The following is a 26161-nucleotide window of genomic DNA, read 5'->3' as shown; positions in this document are numbered from 1 at the left end:
TTTTCTTTTACTTTTATTTTCTAATTAAGGAAAAACATTTACATAGTTCTCAAGGCAAAACTGTCAGTATGCTGTTGAGTATGTATGGAGAGATATGGTTATTTTCCCTGTCTGTTCTGTTTCTTTCCCTGTAGCTAATTATGTTATTACTAGTTTTCCTTTGTTTCTTCTTGAAGAAAGAAACAGACACAACACACATTCCTTTTTCTCCTTCCATACACAGAGGTAGTACCCTATATACATTACTCTGCACCTTGGGTTTTTTGTTTTTTTTTTTTAACTTCAGTAGGATATCCTAGTGATTATCCCTTAGCAGTATATGCAGAGCTTCCTTTTCCACTTTATACCAGTACAGTAAGTACTTCATTGCATGGAATCTCTCATAAATTACTTCTCTAGACATTTAAATTTTAAAAGAATTATTATGAATTCTTTGTGAAAATGACTTTTTTTCTTCTTTCCCATTTTTTTTTTTTATTTTACAGAAAAATCGTTGCTTATATGTATTTGGTGGCCAGCGCTCGAAGACCTATTTGAATGATTTCTTTAGTTATGATGTGGATTCTGATCATGTAGACATAATATCAGATGGTACCAAGAAAGACTCTGGAATGGGTAAAGGCAATTAGTGATTCTTCTTTCATGTCTTAATTATTTCAGGTAGAAGACTATAACCCATTAGCTTTTCTTTCTAACCATTCTTAATGCTTTTCCCATTTCTTTAACCAAAGTAATTCTGAATAAGAGGAAAAAAATTCTCTACCAGCTAAATTATTTAATTCAACCTATTTAAAAATGCTATATGAATTATTATTATGATGAGTCCCTTTAACAGAAAGACTATGCAAATTTGTCAAGGGATTATTTATATGTGTGCTTGTTAAGGGTGATTATAAGAATTAATACCTTTTAAAAACTGCATGATCCTATATTTGCTAGTTCTTTCCACCTTCCATTTTCACTCAGGTGACTTATATTTTAGACACATATAGTAGAGTATGTCTTTGTTCTTGAGGGAAGATTTCACATTGTTCATTGGTAATGCCTTATAACTTTATACTCTCAGCATCCAGAAAGTTATTCTCCTGATAATAAGGTGATTAGTTTGCCTGAGATAATCCCAGTTTATATATAATTATTAATAGTGTCCCATTCATTCTCAAAAGTCTTATTTTGGATAACGTACATAGTTACCCTGCTTAGTAGTCACTTTGCCTGCATTTAGTATACACAGAATAACGATATTTGTTTAAGACTCAGTGCTTTAAAGTGCCTAATTAGAGCATTAGGGTAAGAAATTAGATTAGCTTGCTTTTCCTTTTATCTGTTTTTGCTTTTCCTTTTATTATTTATTATATATATATTTATAATAGTTGCTTATATTTAGGAAGAATTAAAAAAAAAAAAAAAGCTAACACCATAATAAAAAAGTACATGCGAGGCAGTGTGACCCTCAGGATCTTTCTCCCATACTTCCTATTGGGCAGAGGCTAGAACTTCATATCCTGGAGAAATAGAGGCTCTGTGGAGGCAGAGAGAACAGGGTGTAAAATAGGACAATTAAGTCCATGTACTGAATAGTGGAACTTCTAACCCTTTCCCTGCTCTTAGGATTCTAGGTGTGTGTCTCCTACAGAAGTTTAGTGTCACCTTCTCTAGAGGAAATAAGTGGTGTCATAGAAAAGTTTTCCAGATACTGTTGTTTGGGGTACCTGCCCCCACTAAGATGTCTGATCTTTCTGGCTAGCCCCCTGTACAGTGGTTACTTTCATGGCCCAGTTCCCCTACGGTGTTCCCCGTTCTATACATACTATTTTCAGTTAAACTTTATTTCTTCACTGTAAATGAACTGACAGTTAATGATCAAGATCAGTTTTCTTAGAGAAAAGGATATTGCATCCATAAAACAATAATAGGATACAATGAAAGATCAGAGACTAAGAAAGACCTTTTGGAAATAAATTTTGTTAAAAGTAGTAGAATTGTAAGACATCTCCTGAGAAATAGACAAAGAGACAGAGATGGTGGAAATTGGAGAAAATAAGGACCTTAGAAAGTCAGTGTAAGAGGTCTGGTGTTAAACTAATAATAGTTTCTCTAACTATGGAGAGCAAGGAGAATGTGCAAGACTAGATTATAAAACAAAGGACTAACAGAAAATTTCCCTAAACTGAAAAGTATTGGTCTGCAGATTATAAATGGCCCCTTTTGGATGTCAATACCTTGAATTTAAAAAAAAAAATAAAAACAAAAACCTTCTCAGTCAGATGACACATCATTGCTCATTGTGGAATTTTACATATCAGTCATAAAAGGAATATCTGAAAAGCTACCAGTGTAAAATGAGGTCACATTCAGAGAAATAGGTCTTAGAATGCTAGAAATTTTCAGCAACATTGGAAGCCATAAGGGAAAACAAGGTCTTAAATATTCTGAGGGAAAAGTATCATCAACCTGGAATTCTATTTCTAGCCAAACAGCAAGGAAACGAGGGAAGAAATGGTATTTTCAGATATACCAGGTTTATCAATGGGGTATGTGTGTGTTTGTAGGTAGTAGAAAACCAAGAGAATGGCTTAAACAAATCGGGAATCTTTTGTCTCACAGGACGAGAAATCCAGATGTAGATGATCTGGAACTGATATAGTGACTTAGGAAATGTCATAAATGCTCTCAGGTTCTTTTTGATATGTTTTTCTATTTTTAACTGGTTTATTGACTATGCCAAAACCTTTGACTGTGTGGATCACAATAAACGGTGGAAAATTCTGAAAGAGATGGGAATACCAGACCGCCTGACCTGCCTCTTGAGAAACCTATATGCAGGTCAGGAAGCAACAGTTAGAACTGGACATGGAACAACAGACTGGTTCCAAATAGGAAAAGGAGTACGTCAAGACTGTATATCGTCACCCTGCTTATTTAACTTCTATGCAGAGTACATCATGAGAAACGCTGGGCTGGAAGAAGCACAAGCTGGAATCAAGATTGCAGGGAGAAATATCAATAACCTCAGCTATGCAGATGACACAGCCCTTATGGCAGAAAGTGAAGAGGAACTCAAAAGCCTCTTGATGAAAGTGAAAGAGGAGAGTGAACAAGTTGGCTTAAAGCTCAACATTCTGAAAACAAAGATCATGGTATCTGGTCCCATCACTTCATGGGAAATAGATGGGGAAACAGTGGAAACAGTGTCAGACTTTATTTTTGGCGGCTCCAAAATCCCTACAGATGGTGATTGCAGCCATGAAATTAAAAGACACTTACTCCTTGGAAGGAAAGTTATGATCAACCTAGATGGCATATTCAAAAGCAGAGACATTACTTTGCCAACAAAGGTCCGTCTAGTCAAGGCTTTGGTTTTTCCATTGGTCATGTATGGATATGAGAGTTGGACTGTGAAGAAAGCTGAGTGCTGAAGAATTGATGCTTTTGAACTGTGGTGTTGGAGAAGGCTCTTGAGAGTCCCTTGGACTGCAAGGAGATCCAACCAGTCCATCCTAAAGAAGATCAGTCCTGGGTGTTCTTTGGAAGGACTGATGCTAAAGCTGAAACTCCAATACTTTGGCCACCTCATGCGAAGTGTTGACTCATTGGAAAAGACTCTGATGCTGGGAGGGATTGGGGGCAGGAGGAGAAGGGGACGACAGAGGATGAGATGGCTGGATGGCATCACCGACTCGATGGACGTGAGTTTGGGTGAACTCCCAGAGTTGGTGATGGACAGGGAGGCCTGGCATGCTGCGGTTCATGGGGTCGCAAAGAGTTTGAAGTGACTGAGCGATTGAACTGAACTGAACCTCATGGTGGCAAGTTGACTAACACAGCTCTAACATCATGCCTTCCTTCCGTATAGGAAAAAAGGAAGGAGAGCCAAATGTGCCCAGAAAGCTCCCTGCTGACATTTCATTGACTGGAACTGTGAGACCTGGCTTCAGGAGAGTCTGGGAAAGCAAGCATTTAGCTTTTCCAGCCTTTGTATAGTCTACAGAGTAAGGGATTTGGAAATGGCTGTTGGATCATGCAATTAACAGTGTCTGCCACACAAGATTTAAAAAATGATCATCTTTTATGCACTGTTTTTCGGAAGTTAGTACGTCATATATACTAACAAAAGGGAGTAAAAGTAGTTAAAAAGAAAACATTCTGAGAATTGAGGAAAAGAGAATCTAACACAGGAAAGCAGTGAAGGGCCGTCCCAACATGATGCCTGCACAGCCAATGTATGAGCGCCCAGTACATATTGGAACAGGAGGACACAGGAAAATAGACCTCTCCTCCTCACCAAAAAGTGGTATTGACTAAAAGTAGATAAAAGATAAAAGTAGACTAAATAGATGTTTGAGCAATTGGAATAAAAAAGGTATTAATCGGTAAATAATATCTGATGTAAGAGGATAGGAACACAGTGGGAAAAGAAAATATTTTTAAAAAGCAGACATCATCATAGTACAGTTTTTGGCTTTACAATGAGCAGTATTCCCCTCTTCATAATAATGCAAAAACTAAAATCAATTTAACCAAAAATTGGGATAAAATTTAGTGGGAAGATAGCATCAGTGTAGTAAAATTCTTTGTCTGCTATAACAAGAAGGCAGTAGGTGCTGATATTATATAAAACTATGGAAAGAAATGGGCTTCCCTTGTGGCTCAGCTGGTAAAGAATCTGCTTGCAGTGTGGGAGACCTGGGTTGGGAAGATCCCCTGGAGAAGGGAACAGCTACCCACTCCAGTATTCTGGCCTGGAGAATTCCATGGACTGAAATTCCATAGAAATTCTAAGAAATGACTAATAACATTATTTATCATGTCTAAAATTGTCTATCTTGTTTACTCATTTATTTTCTACTACCATAGGATAATGTGGAGGTATATGATTTAATCTTTGATTTCCTCTAGCTTTTAAAACTTAATCTAATTTTCCATTAAAATTACTAAGAAGATGGAAGTAGTAATCCCCTACAATTCTGACACAGCTCTGCCTGAAAAACAGGTAGTGGAAAATAGTTATTGATTCGATAGGTATGTGTTAAAAACTTCTACATGCTGGCTTATGCTGAACTAGGGATACACTGGAACGAGATGATCATGGTCTCTCAGAGTGCTTATAATCCATCTAGTAAGTAATGTTCTGATGGATTATAGTTGTTCAGTTGCTAAGTCGTGTCCAACTCGTTGTGACCCCATGAACTGCAGCTTGCCATCCCTGTCCTTCACTCTCTCTCTGAGTTTGCTGAAACTCACGTCCATTGAGTCAATGATGCTATCCAGCCATCTCATTCTCTGCCACCTGCTTCTGCTGCCCTCGATCTTTTGACTGTTGGTCTTTTCCAGTGAGTCAGCTTTTCACAGTAGGTGGCTAAAGTATTGGAGCTTCAGCTTCAGCATCAGGTCTTCTGATGAATATTCAGAGTTGATTTCCTAATGGCTATTCTTTATTTAGACCCTAAATGCCAGTTACTAAGCATGGCAATACCAATAATATTATTAGAACTATACCAAGAGTTCTAATTGGTAGTATTAGTCTCATTTACTAGATGAGAAAAATTAAACTTAGTGAAGTACTATCTTATTAATATACAACTAGATAATGATACAGCGAGGGTTTAGAAGTTGAGGTGCAAAGAAGGTTTTTGTTTGTTTTTTTGAGGTGCAAAGGTTTTTTTTTTCCTTGACCATACTAAAGTACTCCCCAAGATTAAAAGGAAAAAATGGCAAAGTGATAGTGGTAAAGATTGAGCAAAAAAAATGCACTATGACAATAAATAGGCTTTAATGACTATCATTTGAATATTTTAAAAGTAAATCGTTATTAGTAATTTGCAGAATTGTTCAGTATATTTCATTCATTGCTATGGCTAGCTTTAGGGCCAGCAATGAATGGCCATAATTGTTCTTTTTGTTCAATTTTGTTTTGATTATAAGAGTAATAATATGCTTGTTGTAGAGAATTTGAAAAATACAGAAAGATGTAAAAAAGAAACTATCAAACCATTCAGACATAATCTGTTAACATTTTATTAATGTATTTCCTTCTAGTCTTTTTAAGCTTATTTATTTTATAAAATTTAGCACAATTTTATATTCTGCCCCTGGAGAAGGGAATGGCAACCCACTCCAGTATTCTTGCCTGGGAAATCCCATGAACAGAGGAGCCTGGTGTGCTATAGTCCATGGGGTCACAAAGAGTCAGATACAACTGAGTGACTGACAGTACTGTTTTTAAACTTACATTAAATTGTGGTATTTTTTTGTCGTTATGGTTTTATTACCAAAAGATAAGTGGATTTATTGCTTAATTACTGCTTTAATCAACTTTTATAAAATGAAAATCACCAATATTGCTATGGGTTCTTTAATTTTTTTATTGCTTTGTGGTGAATTATCCCACAATGCAGGCAAGTTTTTTTGTTAATGTAATAGTAATTGTTGATCATCTACTAACATCTAAGTTTGGCCTTCTCCTTCCCTTTCTCCCAATATATTTCAGTGCCTTATATATGCCAAGTATGTTTAGGTTCATAGCTGTGGACTAGAGGATAAGATCCCTTCTCTCAAAGGACGCATTTTAGTGAAGAGAGGCCTACGCTTGCTTTCTAAGTACTGGGAAGAAAAAAAATTGAATGCTATAATAGTGAGTAACATGAGAGGACCCACTTAGATAGAATAGGTTGGGAAACTGTTTCCGAGGAGGCAATCTTTAAGATTTCAGACGAGAAACAGAATTAGGAAGAACTGTGTTATGAACTGAGAGAAGTGCATGTACGAAGATTTCAAAGCACAAAAGAATTTAATGTGTTCCCAAAGCAGAGAGAGCTATTGCATATCAAAGGTGAGGCAGGTTATGTCACGTGAGTTGGAGAAATAGTTAAGTCTGATTATTCAGTGCCTTGTATAATACAAATACAAGAAATTTGGTTTTTTTTCCCCTAAATAATATAGAAGGTTATTGAAAGGTTTAATGCTAAGGGCTTTTTTGTTGTTGTTTTAATTGAAGTATAGTTGCTTTACAGTGTTCTGTTAGTTTCTGGCATACAGTTGATTTAATTTTCTATAGTATGTGCGTATTCTTGCCACCTCTTGCCAAGAATACACACATACTATAGAAACTAGCGTGCTGCAGTCCCTGGAGTCCCAAAGAGTCACACACGACTGAGCGAGTGAACTGAACTGAATGTGTATACATATTTATGTGTATATATATATGCTCTTTTTCAGATTCTTTTCCATTGTAGTTTATTATAAGTTACTGAATGTAAAGTTTTCTGTACTATACAGTTGGACCTTGTTATTTATCTATTTTACATATAGTAATTTGTATCTACTAATCCCAAATACTTACTTTATCCCTCCACCCCCATCCTTTCCGCTTTGGTAACCATTAGTTTGTTTTGTCTGTGAGCCTGTTTCCGTTTTGTAAATAAGTTTGTTTGTGTCGTATTTCAGGTTCCACATGTAAGTGATATCTTAGGATTTTTGTCTTTCTCTGTCTGATTTACTTCAGTTCAAATGATAATCTCTAGGTCCATCCATGTTGCTGAAAATGAATGCTAGGGTTTTGATCTGATTAAAGTTTTGAAAATATCATTCTTTTTTCTAAATGTACATTTTCCAAGTGTTTAATGTTGACAGTATGCCTGTAAATTGCATTGTCCAAAGGTTATGTGTTCAACAGGCCATGTGTACATCCTTTAACTGAAGATTTTTATGGCAGAGTTGAGCATCTGGTTAGAACCTGCCTAAAACTGTTGCCATTATTACTTAGAATTGTGAAACTTCAGTGGCTCTGCTGGCATATTAGAGTGAAACTGAAATTACTTTCTTTCCATTTTTCTTTCTTATTTTTTCCATCTCTCCCTTTCTCCTTTCCTTAGGTCACTTCCTTCCATCCCTCCTTCCTTTACTCCTCTCTCTTCCTTTCCATTTTCCCCTTCTTCTCTGTTCCCTTCTTTAAGTCCTCTTTTTTCTCTCTGTCATCCTGGTACATCCTCCACTCCTCCCTTAAGAGGGGCTTCTAAATAGTGGCCAGGGTTAAGAATCACTCTTCTAGCTCTCCAGAGCCTATCTGAGTCCTTAATCAAGTAAGTGTGGACAGGTTACTTAATGTTACACCTTATTTTGCACGCCTATAAGTGACCCAAATTATATTTTAAGTAAAATGGTATCTCATTTATAGCCACTCTAGGAGTAGAAGTGGATTGACACTAGTTTGGGCTGGTGTTATTGTTGGGTACCTCAGTTTTCACAAGTGTATGTCAATACTGCCTACAGGTTCATTGATCTATCCAGTAATCAAGTCATATTAGTTTTGCCTCCATCTTCTCTCTGTTCTCATTGCTATTTCACTAGTTTGGACTGCCAACACCTGTTTGACCTCTGTCTCTAGTATTCTTCTTCCTGTGTATCCCATCCCTCCCCTAACCCATTCTTCACACTTTGAGCAGAATGCAACTGTTTCTGTGTTACCAATTAAGTACAGAACCGTGTACTTTAACATTTATTCAACACATATCTTTTGGTCACATTCTAGGTGCCAGATAATCTAAGCACTAGGGATAAAACTATAAATGAGAGCTCTAACGTCATGGATCTTATAGTTGTACATAGGGAAGAAAAAGAAGTAGATTAACACCTTACCTTTTGATTAATACTAAGATAAGAAAATACCCTTATTTTTGGCCATGCGACACAGCTTGTGGGATCTTAGTTCCTGAACCGGAAATCGAACCCAGACCCCCAGCAGTGAAAGCTCCAAGTCCTTATCACTAGACCACCCCAGGATTCCCAGAAAATCTTTTAAAAATCTAAACCTGATCATTTTTCTCTCCCTTGCTTACCATGGTTTTTTTTAAATTGTTCTTCTTTGTCCTCAGATTAAGTCTAAACTCAGCCTAACTCACAGATTCCTTTACGATATGCCTCAGCTTAGTTCCCTGTTCTTGATATCTACCCTCACCTTGGCACCAATTCTTTTTTTCATGACCACTGAATATTAATTATCTATGGCATATTTTTTCATGCCTTTGAGTTTTTTCCCATAGTGTTCTCCCTACCTAAGTCACTCTTTCCTCCTACCTCCAAAGTGTAGCTGATTTTTGCTCATCTTTCAGATCTTAGTTTATAGAGCATTGTCTCCTGAAATTCTTTAACTTCTCAAACCCAGGTTAGGGATTAGAGCATATCGTTTTAACCTTAGTTGTTAACATGATTCTGAACATTCATCTGGCAATATAATCTTGACTCTGCTTTTCAGAACCTCAAAAAAAAAAAAAAAAAAAGCTACTGAAATGCACAGACTTTATTCAGGATTTTTTAAAGAGTATTCAATCTTTTCAGTACTCTTAGTCTAAAATTTTTTTCACTGGCTTGAGTTAGACCAATTAGAAGACCTCATGTCAGAACTATGGTGTATGTATTGTCCTCTCATAGAGTTACTTTTAGCTGATTTTTAAAAGTCTGTTTAAATTTTAATTTTATCTTGCTAGATAATTACTTATTTTGTAAGCCATTCAAAGTCCTTTTAAGGACAAGACAGTACTATTTAAACTTCTGTATTATTAAGTATTCTTAGGAAATACCAATTTTATTATATGGATGCTCTGTAGTTCACTTAAACATTCTATTAACTGTTCTTCTAAACTTGTTTTATTATAGTTAATTAGTATAATTTGAGATGGACTTAACACATAATTGCTATGTTTCTGTGATTCAGTAATGTGAGTTATTTGATTAAAACTGCTTTTATGTGAGCTTCAAATTGGATTGTTTACAGTCATAGAAGAAATTTATATGAACTGTTGAGACCACCAATTTAGAGATAGTATATCTAGTTGTAAAATTACTGCTTCTTGTTGTAATTTCTTATTGTGTCAGATACTATAAAATCTTAAATGATTGCTATTTATAATTACTTAAATGAATTAACTCAGATTTAGCATTTTAAGATCTAAAGAAACATCAACTTTTTTTTTTGTCAAGTCTAATTTTTTTAACTAGAGTATAAGTTTTATGTTTTCCTTAGAAGGAAATTACAATTTAGATCAGTGGATTGACAGCTGCTTAGGAAAAAAAGGATTTACTGATATTGTGTCTAACACATACATAATTACATCAAAATTCAGCACATCAAAAATTTGAGTTTATTTCTGCATAACTTTTGGCAATAGGTCTGTGAACACAGGGGGTTTAGCAGACTTCCCATATGTAAGCTCTGTTTAACACTAATTGAAAATTATGTTTAGAAGATCTGTCACACAACCAGAACTTTATGGTTTGCTCTAGAAACTCAGCTGACAATAATGGAACTACTTTCTCATATCTGTTTTTTTTATTCAAGGTAACAAACATATATTGTGTCTTCAACATTTGCCGGATACTAAATAGGGCATTGATGATACAGAACTCTTACAAACATCTAGTTCCTATTATATAGTAATTAGTGTGTTTACTTGTTGTGTTCCTTAAATTCTGTCGACTCTTATTTTCCCACATCTGCCAGTGTTTACACCATTCTGTCTTAACCATAGTGGCAGATTGTTATAATTGAAAGAATAGTGAATTCAGAATCAGAGGATCTGATCTTTCTTCATCTGGGTCTGCCACTCATCCTTCTGTAGCTTTGGCAACATTGTGTAGTTTCTCTGGACCTGATTGTTCATCTGAAAACAGGGGATTGGACCAGTTTATCTTAAAGGCTTATCATCTAGCTCCAAAATTTTGACAGTTAAATTTTGTTCCTTTTTGCCGTTATCAGGCTGTGAAAATAAAAAATGAGGGCTGTGTTAATCATGTCTGCAAGATTTGATTTATCTGTAAACATATTTTCATGAAAACTTTAAATGCAAAATCTTACAGATTTTCAGCCTGGGAATGTGCTTATTGACATTGGTCTTTTGTTTTTCTTTAATCTTTGTGTGTGTTTGTGTAAGTCCCTATATTTTTGACCCTTTTACTCATAACAGTTAACTAAATAAGGCCAGTTCAGCAGTATAGAGAAGACTCTGAAGCTAATGTTTTGCTGTCATTTACACAGATTAGTTACTGAGCTAGGGGATGGGAGTGCCTATTTTTAATGTAACTAGACTTCATTGGTTTCTGTTTAGCATCTTTTGTATTAGGTGTGCCATTATTCTGCCATTTTTCTTCTCAACATTACCGGTGGTAGTAACTTTCCATAACTTCCCCCTTTCACTCTTGCAGGGGTGTTTTTGCTCGTTATAAGCTTATAAAGATATTTCATGTTTTCAATATAAAATTTAGGTCATATGGGACTTTCCTGATGGAGCAATGGATAAGAATCAGCCTGCCAGTGTAGGGGACATGGGCTCAATCTTTGGTCTGGAAAGATTCCACATGCTGAGAGCAACTAAGCCCATGTGCCATAACTATTGAGCCCACGCTCTAGGGCCTGCAAGCCACAACTGAGCCTGTGTGCTACAACTGCTGAAGCCCGTGCGCCTAGAGCCTGTGCTCCACAGCAAGAGAAGCGACTGCCCTGAGAAACCTGTGCACCACAAGGAAGCATAGCCACCCCTTGCCATAACTAGAGAAAGGCTGCATAAAACAACAAAGAACCAGTGCAGCCAAAAGTGAAAAAATAAAGATTTAGGTCATTAAAGTTCACCTGTAAAAACAAACATTCAAGAACACTAAAGACAGTTTTGAAAATGAAAGATAATATAATATTAGCAAGTATTTAGAAAGCTACAATTTTGTGCAGATTAATGGAATGGAATGCAGCAGACACTATAAAGTATACCTAATTACATATGAGAACTTAGTATATGGTAAAGTGGCATTGCCAGTCAGAGAAGGAAAATAGATTATGCAATAAATGGCACTGAGATGTCGCTTAAGACCTGACAAGCAAAACGCAAAATCCTGACTCTAATTGATGTCTATATATCACAAAAAAAATTCTCAGTAGACTTAAGTTTTATATTTAACAAATAAAAATATAAGTCTAATTGCTTTTAATAATTTAGGATGGAGAAGGCTTTCCAACCATGATGGAAAACCCAGAAGCTGTAAAAAAAAAAAAAAGAAACTTAGTTTGATTTTTTTTGCAAATTAAATATTATTATAAAAATATTTAAATGTCAAATGATAAATGACAAACTGGGAACTGAGACAAAGGTTAATGTCCTACTTTTTAAACAAACGACTCTTACAAATCAATAAAAAAAGGAATACTTTTCTAGTAGAACAGTGACAAATGATAGAACTAGATAGTTCAAAGAAAAAAATTCAAGTAGCTGACAGATTTACTTTTGTATAATGCTCAGCTCCATTCATAATTTTTAAAATGTAAATTAAAGGATCACTCACTGAATGTTGTTATCTAATAAAATATACATATACTCTTTGACCAAGCATTTTTTTCCAGAATTTACCCTGCTCACACATGTACAAGATGCATAAAAGTAAGTTATACAGAGATACTTAATGTGACATTGTTTGTAAGAGTTAAGAAATCCAGAAACAACCTTATCCACCAGTAGCTAACCAGTTATGTTTGATCTATTCAATGAGATGAATTCTTTGTAACTTCATGCAACTGAGATAGATTAATAAATACTACATTGTTGGGTGTCAAAAGCTAGTTGGAATTTTACAGAAAGCAAATAATGAGTGGTAGAAACCCAGATTCAGGTAAAATAATAGTTCTAATAAAATCCAAAAATTTATGTGGAACTGCAGAAGACCCAGAATTGCCAAAGTAATCCTAAGAAGGACAAAGCTGGAAGTATAACCCTTCCAGACTTCAGACATACTACAAAGTGCAGTAATCAAAACAGCATGGTATTCACACAGAACAGATCAACAGAACAGAAAAGGAAGCCCAGAAATAAACCCAGAAATAAACCCACATACTTATGATCAGTTAATCTACAACAAAGGAGGCAAGAATATACAGTGGAGAAAAGACAGTCTTTTCAACAAGTGGTATTGGGAAAACTGGACAGCTATGTGTAAAACAATGAAATTAAAACATTCCCTTGTCCAAAAATAAACTCAAGTTCATCCGTATACAGAAATAAACTCAAAATGGTTTAAAGACCTAAATGTATGATGACACCATAAAACTCCTAGAAGACATAGGTGTAACACTGACATACATCTTAACAATATTTTCTTAGATTACTCTCAAGGCAGAAGAAATAAAAGTAAATGGGGCCTAATGGGTGTTCATTGGAAGGACTGATGCTAAAGCTGAAACTCCAGTACTTTGGCCACCAATACTTTGGCCACCTCATGCGAAGAGTTGACACACTGGAAAAGACCCTGATGCTTCTGGGAGGGATTGAGAGCAGGAGGAGAAGGGGATGACAGAGGATGAGATGGCTGCATGGCATCACCGACTCGATGGGCATTAGTTTGGGTGAACTCTGGGAGTTGGTGATGGACAGGGAGGCCTGGTGTGCTGCGATTCATGGGGTTGGAAAGAGTCTGACATGACTGAGCAACTGAACTGAATGACATTTTAAAAGGTTTTGCATAACAAAGGAAATGGTCAACAGAATGAAAGGATCTACAGAATGAGAGAACAGATTTGCAAGTGATGCAGCTAACAAGAAATTAATATCCAGAATATGCAAACAGCTCATACAACTCAGTGTCGAAAAACAACCCAATCAAAAAGTGGGCAGAAGACCTGAATAGGAATTTTTCCAAAGAAGACATTCTCATGGCTAACTGGCAGTCAGTTGTGTCCGACTCTGTGACCCCATGACTGTAGCCTGCCAGGCTCCTCTGTCCGTGGAATTCTGCAAGCAAGAATACTGACATGAGTAGCCATTTTCGTCTTCTGGGGATGTTCCCAACCCAGGGATCAAACCCAAGTCTCCTGATTTTTTACCGTCTGAGCCACCAGGGAAGCCCAAAAAGATTCACAGCCTCGCTAATTATTAGAGAAATGCAAATCAAAACCACAGTGTGGTATTGCCTCACACCTGTCAGAATAGCTATCGTCAGTATGTCTACAAATAGCAAATGTCGGAGGGGATGTGGAGGAAAGGGAATCCTTGTACTTTGTTGGTGGAAATGTAAATCAGTGCACCCACTATGTAAAACAATATGGAGGTTACTTTAAAAGCTAAAGATAGGACTGTTATGTGACCCAGCTGTTCCACTCCTGGGTGTATATTTGGAAAAAGTAAAAGCTTTAATTTGCAAAGATACATGAACCCCAATGTTAATAACAACACTATTTATAATAGCCAAGACATGATTGTAACCCAAGTGCCCGTCAACAGACAGTTGACCTAAGAAGATGGCTCACTGTGTCTGTGTGTGTGTATAAATATTTTTGTGGGTTAGTTGCTCAGTCGTATCCGACTCTTTGCTTCCGCATGGACTGTATGTAGCTTACCAGGCTCCTCTCAGCCATAAAATAAGAATGAAATACTGCCATTTGCAGCAACATGGTTGGACTTAGAGAATATAATGATTAGTGACTTGTCAGAGGAAGACAAATAGTATATAATATCACTTGTATGTGGAACCTAAAAAAATAATATAAATGAATATATATAGAAAATGAACTTGTGGCTACCTAAAGAGAGGAGGAAGGAGGGACAAATTAAGAATAAGGGATTAACAGATACAAACTACTGTTTATAAACACATAAGCAACAGGGATTTACTGTATAACACAAGGAATTGTACCCAATATGTTATAATAACCCATAATGGGCTACCTGGAGAAGGAAATGGTGACCCACTCCAGTATTTGTGCCTGAAAAATCCCATGGACAGGATAGCTTGGTAGGCTATTGTCCATGGGCTCAGAAAGAGTTGAACATGACTGAGGACACAGCACATAAGGGAATATAATCTGCAAAAAAAAGAGTCACTATGCTGTATGCCTAAAACTAACACAATAAATTTCAATGAAAGTAAATAGTAGAAATTTTAAACTGGAGCTACTACTGAAACTGAGTAGGATCTCATTCAACACTTTAAATGTCCCAGATTTAGAAGAAAAGAATGTGGCAGACACTGTCAGTTACTACCCTATAATCATTAGCTCTTGTTAACCAAACCATAATTTTGTTTACTGACAAGTTGTCCAACCCCAGGAGTTGAATAGTGATTATTCTGAAATAGTCATTTTTATCCTTTGCCAGATTATTTCATTTTCCCTGCCTTCCACGTGATACAGTTCTGGCCAGTGAGCACAAGGAAGGCTCCAGGAGGACATTGGCATACACTATTTTCCAGAAGAAAACAAATGCTGAAAGAGTCCTTTCCCTCTCTGGTTTGAATATAAAATAATGTGATGCTTAGAGCTGGTACTGGCAACTTGAATGGAAAGCCAAGAGAATTCTAAGAATGATAACCTAGCGTTATTATTTGGTTGAATTGCTGAAACCATTCTGGAACTATCTACTTGCAAAAATTTATTTTATGAACTAATGTATAATTATTCAGATTTCCTGTTACTTGAAGCTGAAAATATTCTAACAGAGAATTTGTGGAAATCTGTTTTTGTTAAAATTCATATTTCTGTGAAAGTCGCTCAGTTGTGTCCGCCTCTTTGGAACCATGCCAGGCTCCTCTGTCCATGGAATTCTCCAGGCAAGAATACTGGAGTGGGTAGCCATTCCCTTCTCCAGGGGATCTTCCCAATCCAGGGATTGAACTCGGGTCTCCCGCATTACAGCCAGATTCTGTAACTGTCTGAGCCACAAGGGAAGCTCATATTTCTGTGGCAATTCTGAAAATTATTTTTTTCCTGTCTTAAAGTAATAATAATGAAAATGTAGGTGCATTGGATCATGAAGCAAAAACAGAGTTCAGATTAGTTGATGAATGCAAAAAAGTATCTTTCTCAGAAATTGAAATAACTTTATGTTTTTATTCTCCCTATAAGGTTTCCTTGTATTACAAATTCTGGTAATCTCCTATTAGGTAAATCAAAGGAAAAAAAAATGTGAGTCAGCTGTCAGATAAAATATTTTACTTGATTTCCCTTTTATCTGTTCTATTTCAAGTTTTAAAGATGCTAATGGAAAAAATAGTAGAGTTGAATGATTATCATTGTAATTTCTTGGAAAAACTATAAAAATAACAGGTTGGCAATAATAGTTGTATGTTGTACAATTCTTACTCTGGGTTTTCGCAGACAAGTGTCCTTCCAAAATGTGTTCCTGACTAGCATATGATCTTGTTGGCTGATCTGTTTGATTAATTTTTCTTTCTGAGTCCATTTTTCAAGAATGGTTAAAGTTCCTGGCATTCAGTCACTTTTTAGCAGTTGAAACTGAAATGCTTTAAAATACTGTATGTAGCAGATCTTCTGTCCTTTGCCCCTCCCGTGGATACTACCCATTCATTTCAGTTCAGTCGCTCAGTCGTGTCTGACTCTTTGCGACCCCATGAACCGCAGCATGTCAGGCCTCCCTGTCCATCACCAACTCCGAGTTCACTCACACTCATGTCCATCGAGTCGGTGATGCCATCCAGCCATCTCATCCTCTGTCGTCCCCTTTCCCTCAGCCCCCAGTCCCTCTAAGCATCAGAGTCTTTTCCAGTGAGTCAACACTTCGCATGAGGTGGCCAAAGTATTGGAGTTTCAGCTTTAGCATCAGTCCTTCCAAAGAACACCCAGGACTGATCTTCTTTAGGATGGACTGATTGGATCTCCTTGCAGTCCAAGGGACTCTCAAGAGTCTTCTCCAACACCACAGTTCAAAATCATCAATTCTTCGGCACTCAGCTTTCTTCACAGTCCAACTCTCACATACATACGTGACTACTGGAAAAACCATAGCCTTGACTAGATGGACCTTTGTTGGCAAAGTGATGTCTCTGCTTTTGAATATGCTATCTAGATTGGTCATAACTTTCCTTCCAAGGAGTAAGTGTCTTTTAATTTCATGGCTTCAATCACCATCTGCAGGGATTTTGGAGCCCAAAAAAATAAAGTCTGACACTGTTTCCATTTTTTCCCCATCTATTTCCCATGAAGTGATGGGACCAGATGCCATGATCTTTGTTTTCTGAATGTTGAGCTTTAAGCCAACTGTTCACTCTCCTCTTTCACATTCATCAAGAGGCTCTTTAGTTCCTCTTCACTTTCTGCCATAAGGGTGGTGTCATCTGCATAGCTGAGGTTATTGATATTTCTCCCGGCAGTCTTGATTCCAGCTTGTGGTTCTTCCAGCCCAGCGTTTCTCATGATGTACTGTGCACAGAAGTTAAATAAGCAGGGTGACAATATACAGCCTTGATGTACTCCTTTTCCCATTTGGAACCAGTCTGTTGTTCCATGTCCAGTTCTAACTGCTGCTTCCTGACCTGCATACATGTGTCTCAAGGCAGGTCAAGTGGTCTGGTATTCCCATGTCTTTCAGAATTTTCCACCGTTTATTGTGATCCACACAGTCAAAGGCTTTGGCGTAGTCAATAAAGCAGAAATACATTATTTTCTGGCATTCTCTTACTTTTTCCATGATCCAGCGGATGTTGGCAATTTGATCTCTGGTTCCTCTGCCTTTTCTAAAACCAGCTTGAACATCTGGAAGTTCACGGTTCACGTGTTGCTGAAGCCTGGCTTGGAGAATTTAAACATTACTTTGAGTAGCGTGTGAGATGAGTGCAACTGTGTGGTGGTTTGAGCATTCTTTGGCATTGCCTTTCTTTGGGATTGGAATGAAAACCGACCTTTTCCAGTCCTGTGGCCACTGCTGAGTTTTCCAAATTTGCTGGCATATTGAGTGCAGCACTTTCACAGCATCATCTTTCAGGATTTGAAATAGCTCAACTGGAATTCCATCACCTTCACTAGCTTTGTTGGTAGTGATGCTTTCTAAGGCCCACTTGACTTCACATTCCGGGATGTCTGGCTCTAGGTGAGTGATCACACCATCTTGATTATCTGGGTCGTGAAGCTCTTTTTTATACAGTTCTGTGTATTCTTGCTACCTCTTCTTAATATCTTCTACTTCTGTTAGGTCCATACCATTTCCGTCCTTTATCGAGCCCATCTTTGCATGAAATGTCCCCTTGGTATCTCTGATTTTCTCGAAGAGATCTCTAGTCTTTCCCATTCTGTTGCTTTCCTTTATTTTTTTGCATTGATGGCTGAGGAAGGCTTTCTTATCTCTCCTTGCTATTCTTTGAAACTCTGCATTCAGATGCTTATATCTTTCCTTTTCTCCTTTGCTTTTCATTTCTCTTCTTTTCACAGCTATTTGTAAGGCCTCCCTAGACAGCTATTTTGCTTTTTTGCATTTCTTTTCCATGGGGATGGTCTTGATCCCTGTCTCTTGTACAGTGTCGCAAACCTCCATCCATAGTTCATCAGGCACTCTTATCTATCAGATCTAGTCCCTTAAATCTATTTCTCACTTCCACTGTGTAATCATAAGGGATTTGATTTAGGTCATACCTGAATGGTCTAGTGGTTTTCCCTACTTTCTTCGATTTAAGTCTGAATTTGGCAGTAAAGTGTTCATGATCTAAGCCAGTCAGCTCCCGGTCTTGTTTTTGCTGACTGTATAGAGCTTCTTCATCTTTGGCTGCAAAGAATACAATCAATCTGATTTTAGTGTTGACCATCTGGTGATGTCCATGTGTAGAGTCTTCTCTTGTGTTGTTGGAAGAGGGTGTTGCTATGACCAGTGTGTTCTCTTGGCAAAACTCTTATTAGCCTTTGCCCTGCTTCATTCCATATTCCAAGGCCAATTTGCCTGTTACCCCAAGTGTTTCTTGACTTCCTCCTTTTGCATTCCAGTCCCCTATAATGAAAATGACATCTTTTTGGGGTGTTAGTTCTAAAAGGTCTTGTAGGTCTTCATAGAACCGTTCAACTTCAGCTTCTTCAGCGTTACTGGTTGGGGCATAGGCTTGGATTACTGTGATAGTGAATGGTGTGCCTTGGAAACAAACAGAGATCGTTCTGTCGTTTTTGAGATTGCATCCAAGTACTGCATTTTGGACTCTTTTGTTGACCATGATGGCTCCTCCATTTCTTCTAAGGGGTTCCTGCCCACAGTAGTAGATACAACAGTCATCTGAGTTAAATTCACGCATTCCAGTCCATGTTAGTTTGCCAATTCCTAGAATGTCAACGTTCACTCTTGCCATCTCCTGTTTGACCACTTCCAATTTGCCTTGATTCATGGACCTGACATTCCAGGTTCCTATGCAATATTGCTCTTTACAGCATCAGACCTTGCTTCTATCACCAGTCACATCCACAGCTGGGTATTGTTTTTGCTTTGGCTCCATCCCTTCATTCTTTCTGGAGTTATTTCTCCCCTGATCTCCTGTAGCATATTGGGCACCTACCGACCTGGGGAGTTCCTCTTTCAGTATCGTATCATTTTGCCTTTTCATACTGTTCATTGGGTTCTCAAGGCAAGAATACTGAAGTGGTTTGCCATTCCCTTCTCCAGTGGACCACATTCTGTCAGACCTCTCCACCATGACCCGCCCGTCTTGGGTGGCCCCACACAGCATGGCTTAGTTTCATTGAGTTAGACAAGGCTGTGTCCATGTGATCAGATTGACTAGTTTTCTGTGATTATGGTTTCAGTGTGTCTTCCCTCTGATGCCCTCTCACAACACCTACCATCTTACTTGGGTTTCTCTTACCATTAGCAAGTGTTAAATCTTTCCAAGACAGGCTTGTTTTCTTCTTGGAAAGAGAATTAATACAGAATTAATCATTATGAAATGTACAGAAAACTTCTTTCTTAGTTTTGACCTTTAGGTCTTTTTAGTTTTTGATAATGCCATTTTTGTTAGACAAGTTTTTATTTTTATAAAATTATTACAGAAATGATGTGATATGCATAATTAATAAAATAATTCAAATAATATAGAATGCTATGAAATGAAAAGTATTTCTGTCAACATAGCTAACTAACATAAGCTGCTGTTTCCCTTCCCCAAAATCAGTCTTGAAAAAATAAAATGAGAGGCAGCTGGCCTCCATGAACTCTGAGACACAGGCAGTCTCTGCACTAAAATTACCTTGAGTTAATTCTTATTCCTTCACTATGGAAACTGGCAGTAGTAGCCCATACCACTAGTGCCAGAATCCAGAGAACAGCATTATGGCAGTGCAGACACTATAGTGCAGTGAAGTACTGAGAAAAACAGATGTGGACTGACCATCTACTCTCATTAATCCGTTTCTTCCTCTCTCTACCTTCAAGTCCAGGGAGACTACCTTCTACTTCCTCCAAAGGGTTTCAACCTAGGAAATACTTGCGTAGAGGTGTGGTAGTAAAAGAAAGTGATGTATTGATTCTCAGTTTCTATGCTTCAGTATCTGCCTGATGACTCTTTCCCTCCAGTTTTTTTAAACTCATTGGTGCTGATGGTAGTTAAGGCCTGGCCTCTGGTGACCCGTAGTACATAGCTTGATAGAATTGCTCATACCCGAGAAACATTATCTCACAGACCAATAAAGCTAAACATTTGAGGATTGCAGCTGTCCCTAAAGAAATTAGTAAGGTAACAACATACATGATCTAAAGCAGGATTATTATAATAGATGAACCATGAATTTAAAACAACTGTGATCAGTATAAAGATAAGAGGGAACACATATTAGTAAAATGAAATAAGATCATAAAAATAGAACCAAATGGAAATATTAGGTATGAAAAATATATTTGAAATGAAGAATGCAACAAATATTATAAATAGAATGAAAATGAATGAATTTATTAGTTGAAAGATTAGAATGACTACTCTTCCAGGAAGAAATAGGAAAGAAAGAAAGATGAAGAGATGGAAAATAGAAAGAGCAGTACCCAGTGTTCATTGCAGCACTGTTTACAATAGCCAAGACATAGAAGCAACCTAAAGATCCATCTGCAGATGAATGGATAAAGAAGACTGGTGCATATATATACAATGGAATATTACTCAGCCATTAAAAAGAATGAAGTAATGCCATTTACAGCAACATGGGTGGACCCAGAGATTATCATACTGAATAAAGTAAGTCAGCGAAAGATATATGATGTCATGCATATGCAGAATCTTAAAAAAATGATACAAATTGCACTTATTTATGAAACAGAAACAGACTCACAGACTTAGAGAACCAATTTTTGGTTATCAGAGGGCCAGTGTCATGGGGAGGGATAGATTAGAAGTTTGGGATTGACAAATGCGCACTATTTTACATTTAAAATAGATAACCAACAGACCTACTAATTAGCACAGAGAATTCTCAGTAAATAGTAATAACCTAAATGAGAAAAGACTTTGAAAGCAGACACTCATATATATGGGAAAAGGAAAAGATATGGAGAACTGTGCAAGTACCAACATCTTAACAGCAATTTCAGGAGAAGACAAAAATGAAATTTTAAGAAGATGAAATAATTGAAGAAATAAAACTGAAGAGATAAGTTTTCTAGAACTCAGAAAAGATAAAAGGCTTCAGGTTGTTGAAAGGGTTTATAGTATGCTAAATGGGAAAACTAAGGGAGAACACGTACTTAAGACATATTTATTAAAGTAAAATTAGGAATGTTAAAGATTTAAAGGAAATTCTGAAAGATTTCAGAGAAAGAGTTGGTGATCCGTAGGGAACAAGATAGATAGCTAGGTATCAGTTCAGCAGTAAAGTGAATGGAAGAAAATAGTAAACTTTAAAAATATTCAAGGAATATGTCTATGAACCAAGCAGTTTATATCCCCCTAACTTTCATATGATGATAAAATAAAATATTATCAGATATTTTTGCCTTGAAGTTTACCAAATGAAGACCCGTATTGAAAATCCATTTGAAAGCAAGACACATGAGAAATCTAGAGGTGAGAGGTGGTAATCAAATTATCTTGAGGAAATTTATTACTGACTGAAGGAAAACAGGATCAAAATTCTAAGCATGAAAATATGACGGAGGGGGAAGGGGCACTATATAAATTCAGGTGTTGTGATTGGACTTACAGAGGAGAAAATGTTCTACATTATTAAAACTTTTTCATTCCAAAAGGTCTTATACACAGTGCTTAAGACCTAATGGGCCTTTATTTCCTTTCAAGCTTCCTTTTCTTTTCCTGTGTCATAAATCACTGCCACTGTTTGTTCTATCCCATGTCATTCTTTATGTTGGATTCATTTTGAATTTTTTCAGATGCAGTCATCAGTATAAACTTTAATATATTTGCTGATCCAAAAATTCCTTTATTTTTCCCTCACTATTGGGATTGCTAATTTAACAGGAAATAGAATTTTTAGTTCCATATCTTTTTAAATTCCAAGAAATTTTTTAAGTTAATTGCTTAGTTGTATTCTAGCATTCTTTATTACTGATAAAAGGTCTAGTGTTAGTTTGATACTTATTCCTCTGTATATAATAACCTGCTTTTTCTCTCTGGAAGCTTTTAGAATTTTCTTTTAATCCCTGAATTTTTGAAATTTCACTAGGAGATGTGTGTATATATGTGTGTATGTGTGTGCTTAGCACCCCAGGCTCTTTCAAACAACACCCACTTATTTCTTTTGTCAGTAAAGTTTTCTTTATTTCTTTTTTCTACATTATTTCATTTCTCTTTCTGGTGTACTTTTCAGACAGATTTTTTACTTCCATGGCTTTATCCTCTGTGTCTCTTAACATTTTTTTATATCTTAATCATAATTTCTATATCTTTATGCTATATATTCTGATAATTTGTCAGTTATATCTGAAATGACTTTGTTTTTACTAAATACATTTTGTTTTCATTCTATTATTTGATTTTCTGTTATAGTTTTACTTTTTAATGTCTTTTCATACACTGTGCCTCTTTTTTGTGGAAGTTTATTTTTGTGTTACACATGTAATATTTACTTTCTACAACGATAATGAGTTTGTGCTTTTTCTTTAGAGTTCTGTTCCTTTCTGCGATTTATCTTTTCTTCTTGTTCTGTTTGTTCATCTAGGTCCCTCTCTTTACATTGCTGATTTTTTTTCTCATATTATCATGTGATTCTTGTCTAAACATTAAAATTTATGAATAAAGGTCATATCAGTTAAAGAAGGTAGTTGACAGTGGTTTCCTGTGCATTGTATGTCTCTTTTTTTTTCAATAGACTTCTCACTTTAACCAGACTCTGACTGACAGTTTTGCAACCTTTCTTACGGGATGCAAGCTTGTATGCATGCAGGCTTTCTTATAGGATGCATAAACTGAGGATAGGAAGGCAGGTTAGGACATATACATGGTTATCAAAGCACAGCTGCCTTGTTTCCTGTCTTCACCTAACGTCTGTGGTGAAGATTTGGAGTCACTTTAAGCTCTGCTCTCATTCTTACTCAGGCCCCTGTGTCCTTATTATAAGCTCGCCACAGAAGTCTTTTTTATGGTCCACTCCTGCTTTTTGTATTTGATGATTTACTCAGAAATTTTCCATCTTATATTGCTAGTGAGTTGGGCTCTCTTTTCCTTGGCTGTGATTTGTCAGTATAATCCCAACTGCTGTTTCTCAAGATTCCTCAGAATTTCTTATCTCTTGGTACTTTCTTGACATTTCCAGTCCTGTTTCTTTGTTTTTCTTTTGGCTGGAATTCTGCCATTTAAAGTGGGATGTTGGGAAGGAAGGAAAATGTGGTTAAGGTTTAGCTTGCTATCTAAAACCAAAAGCCCCAACCTTTCGATTTAATAAGCAGCAGCTGTTGGTAGTAAAAATTCAACTCTAAAATGCCTGCTAGGGCCAGACCATAATTCTTTGGTTTCTGTATATATGTAACATTTTACATGTAATTTTTTTTAGTAAGAATTCATAAAGCCTTTGCTTAAAATGAAAAGTAAGTTTTTTTCCTCCTGTTTACAAAGGAGATAACAAATCCAAACTTCTTTTGAAGATAGATATGGAAAACTTATTTTTTTTAATTGAAGTACTCTTAATTTACAATGTTGTGTTAGTTTCTGGTACAGCAAAATCCATCATATTCTTTTCCATTATAGATTATTCAGGATACTGAATGTAGTTCCCCCTGTGCCATAAGTCGGACCTTGTTGTTTATTTTGTATGTAGTGATCTGTACCTGCAGATCCCAAACTCCTAATTTATCCCTTCCTACCCTTTCTCCTTTGGTGACCATAAGCTTGTTTTCTATCTGTGAGTCTGGTTCTGTTCTCTAAATAGGTTCATTTGTGTCATAGTTTAGATCCCACATAGAAGTGATGGTATTTGTCTTTCTCTAAAGACTTCACTTAGTGTAACAATCGCTAGGTCCATCCGTGTTGCTGTTGTCATTGTTCGGTCACTAAGGCTTGTCCAGCTCTTTGCGACCCCATGAACTGCAGCACGCCAGGCTTCCCTGTCCTTCACTATCTCCCAGAGTTTGCTCAAACTCATGTCCACTGAGTCGGTGATGCCATCCAACCATCTCAACCTCTGTCTCCCCCCCGCCTTCTCCTGCCCTCAGTCTTTCCTGGCATCAGGGTCTTTTCCAATGAGTCGGCTCTTCGCATCAGGGGGCCCAGAGTATTGGCACTTCAACATCAGTCCTTCCAATGAATATTCAGGGTTAATTTCCTTCAGGATTGACTAGTTTGATCTCCTTGCAGTCCAGAGTCATTTCCAGCATCAAAGTTCGAAAGCATCAATTCTTTGGTGCTCAGCCTTCTTTATGGTCCAACTCTCATATCTGTACACGACTACTAGAAAAACCATAACTTTGACTATATGGACTTTTGTCGATAAAATGCTGTCTCTGCTTTTTAATATACTGTCTAGGTTTGTCATAGCTTTTCCTCCAAGGACCAAGCATCTTTGAATTTTGTGGCTGCAGTCACTGTCCACAGTGACTTTGGAGCCCAAGAAAATGAAATCTGTCACTGTTAATTAACACTTCTTCCCCATCTATTTGCCACAAAGTGTTGGGACTAGATGGCCATGATCATAGTTTTTTGAATGTTGAGTTTTAAGTCAGCTTTTTCACTCTCCTCTTTCACCTTCATCAAGAAGTTCTTTAGTTCTTCTTTGCTTTCTGCCATTAGGGTAGTATCATCTGCATATCTGAGGTGGTTGATACTTCTTCTGGCAGTCTTAATTCCAGCTCATGATTCATCCAGCCTGGTCTTTTGCATGATGTACTCTGCATATGAGTTAAATAAGCAGGGTGACAGTATACAGCTTTGACATACTTCCTTTCCCAATTTTGAATCAGTCTGTTGTTCTGTGTCCAGTTCTAACTGTTGCTCCTTGTCCTGCATACAGTATTCTCAGGAGACAAATAAGGTGGTCTAGTATTCCTAACAGTGGAAACAGTGACAGACTTTATTTTGGGGGGGGGGCTCCAAAATCACTGCAGATGGTGACTGCAGTCATGAAATTAAAAGACGCTTACTCCTTGGAAGAAAAGTTATGACCAACCTAGACAGCGTATTTAAAAGCAGAGACATTACTTTGCCAACAAAGGTCCATCTAGTCAAGACTATGTTTTTCCAGTAGTCATGTATGGATTTGAAAGTTGGAGTATAAAGAAAGCTGAGTGCCAAAGAATTGATGCTTTTGAACTGTGGTGTTGGAGAAGAGTCTTGAGAGTCCCTTGGACTGCAAGGAAAGGAAATCAGTCCTGAATATACATTGGAAGGACTGATGTTGAAGCTGAAACTCTAATACTTTGGCTACCAGGTGGCTTCCCTGGTGGCTCAGAGGATAAAGCGTCTGCCTGCAATGTAGGAGACCTAGGTTCGATATCTGGGTTGGGAAGATCCCCTGGAAAAGGAAATGGCAACCCACTCCAGTATTCTTGCCTGGAGAATTCCATGGACAGAGGAGCCTGGCGGGCTACAGTCCACGGGATCGCAGAGAGTCAGACACGACTGAGCGACTTCACACACACACCTGAGGCAAAGAGCTGACTCATTTGAAAAGACCCTGATGTTGGGAAAGATTGAAGGCAGGAGGAGAAGGGGACGACAGAGGATGAGATGGTTGGATGGCATCACTGACTCAATGGACATGAGTTTGAGTAAACTCTGGGTGTTGGTGATGGAAGAGAGGCCTGGTGTGCTACAGTCCATGGGGTCGCAAAGAGTTGGACAGAACTGAGTGGCTGAACTGAACTGAGTATTCCTATCTCTTTAAGAATTTTCCACGCTTTGATGTGATCCACAGTCAAGGGCTTTAGTGTAGTCAATGAAGCAGAAATAGATGTTTTTCTGGAGCTCTCTTGCTTTCTGTATGATCCACCTG

General features: G+C 37.2%; 1 protein-coding gene across 16 annotated transcripts in view; it reads left to right on the top strand.

Annotated features, from left to right (window-relative positions):
* The window catches only part of MKLN1 (muskelin 1), a 396990-nt gene that overhangs the window by 330228 nt on the left and 40601 nt on the right, over positions 1–26161 (top strand). For all 16 annotated transcript variants that reach the window (XM_086395594.1, XM_086395595.1, XM_086395597.1 and 13 more), the window contains one exon: positions 486–615. In XM_086395594.1, the coding sequence (XP_086251720.1) occupies positions 486–615 (130 nt within the window). The remainder of the gene's footprint in view (positions 1–485; positions 616–26161) is intronic.

This window comes from Bos grunniens, chromosome 4 (assembly GCF_055505025.1).
Source record: "Bos grunniens cultivar Pamir isolate PY7600 chromosome 4, Bosgru_T2T1.0, whole genome shotgun sequence".
Taxonomy (NCBI): Eukaryota; Metazoa; Chordata; class Mammalia; order Artiodactyla; family Bovidae; genus Bos; species Bos grunniens.
This window is presented reverse-complemented; position numbering and strand designations above follow the sequence as displayed.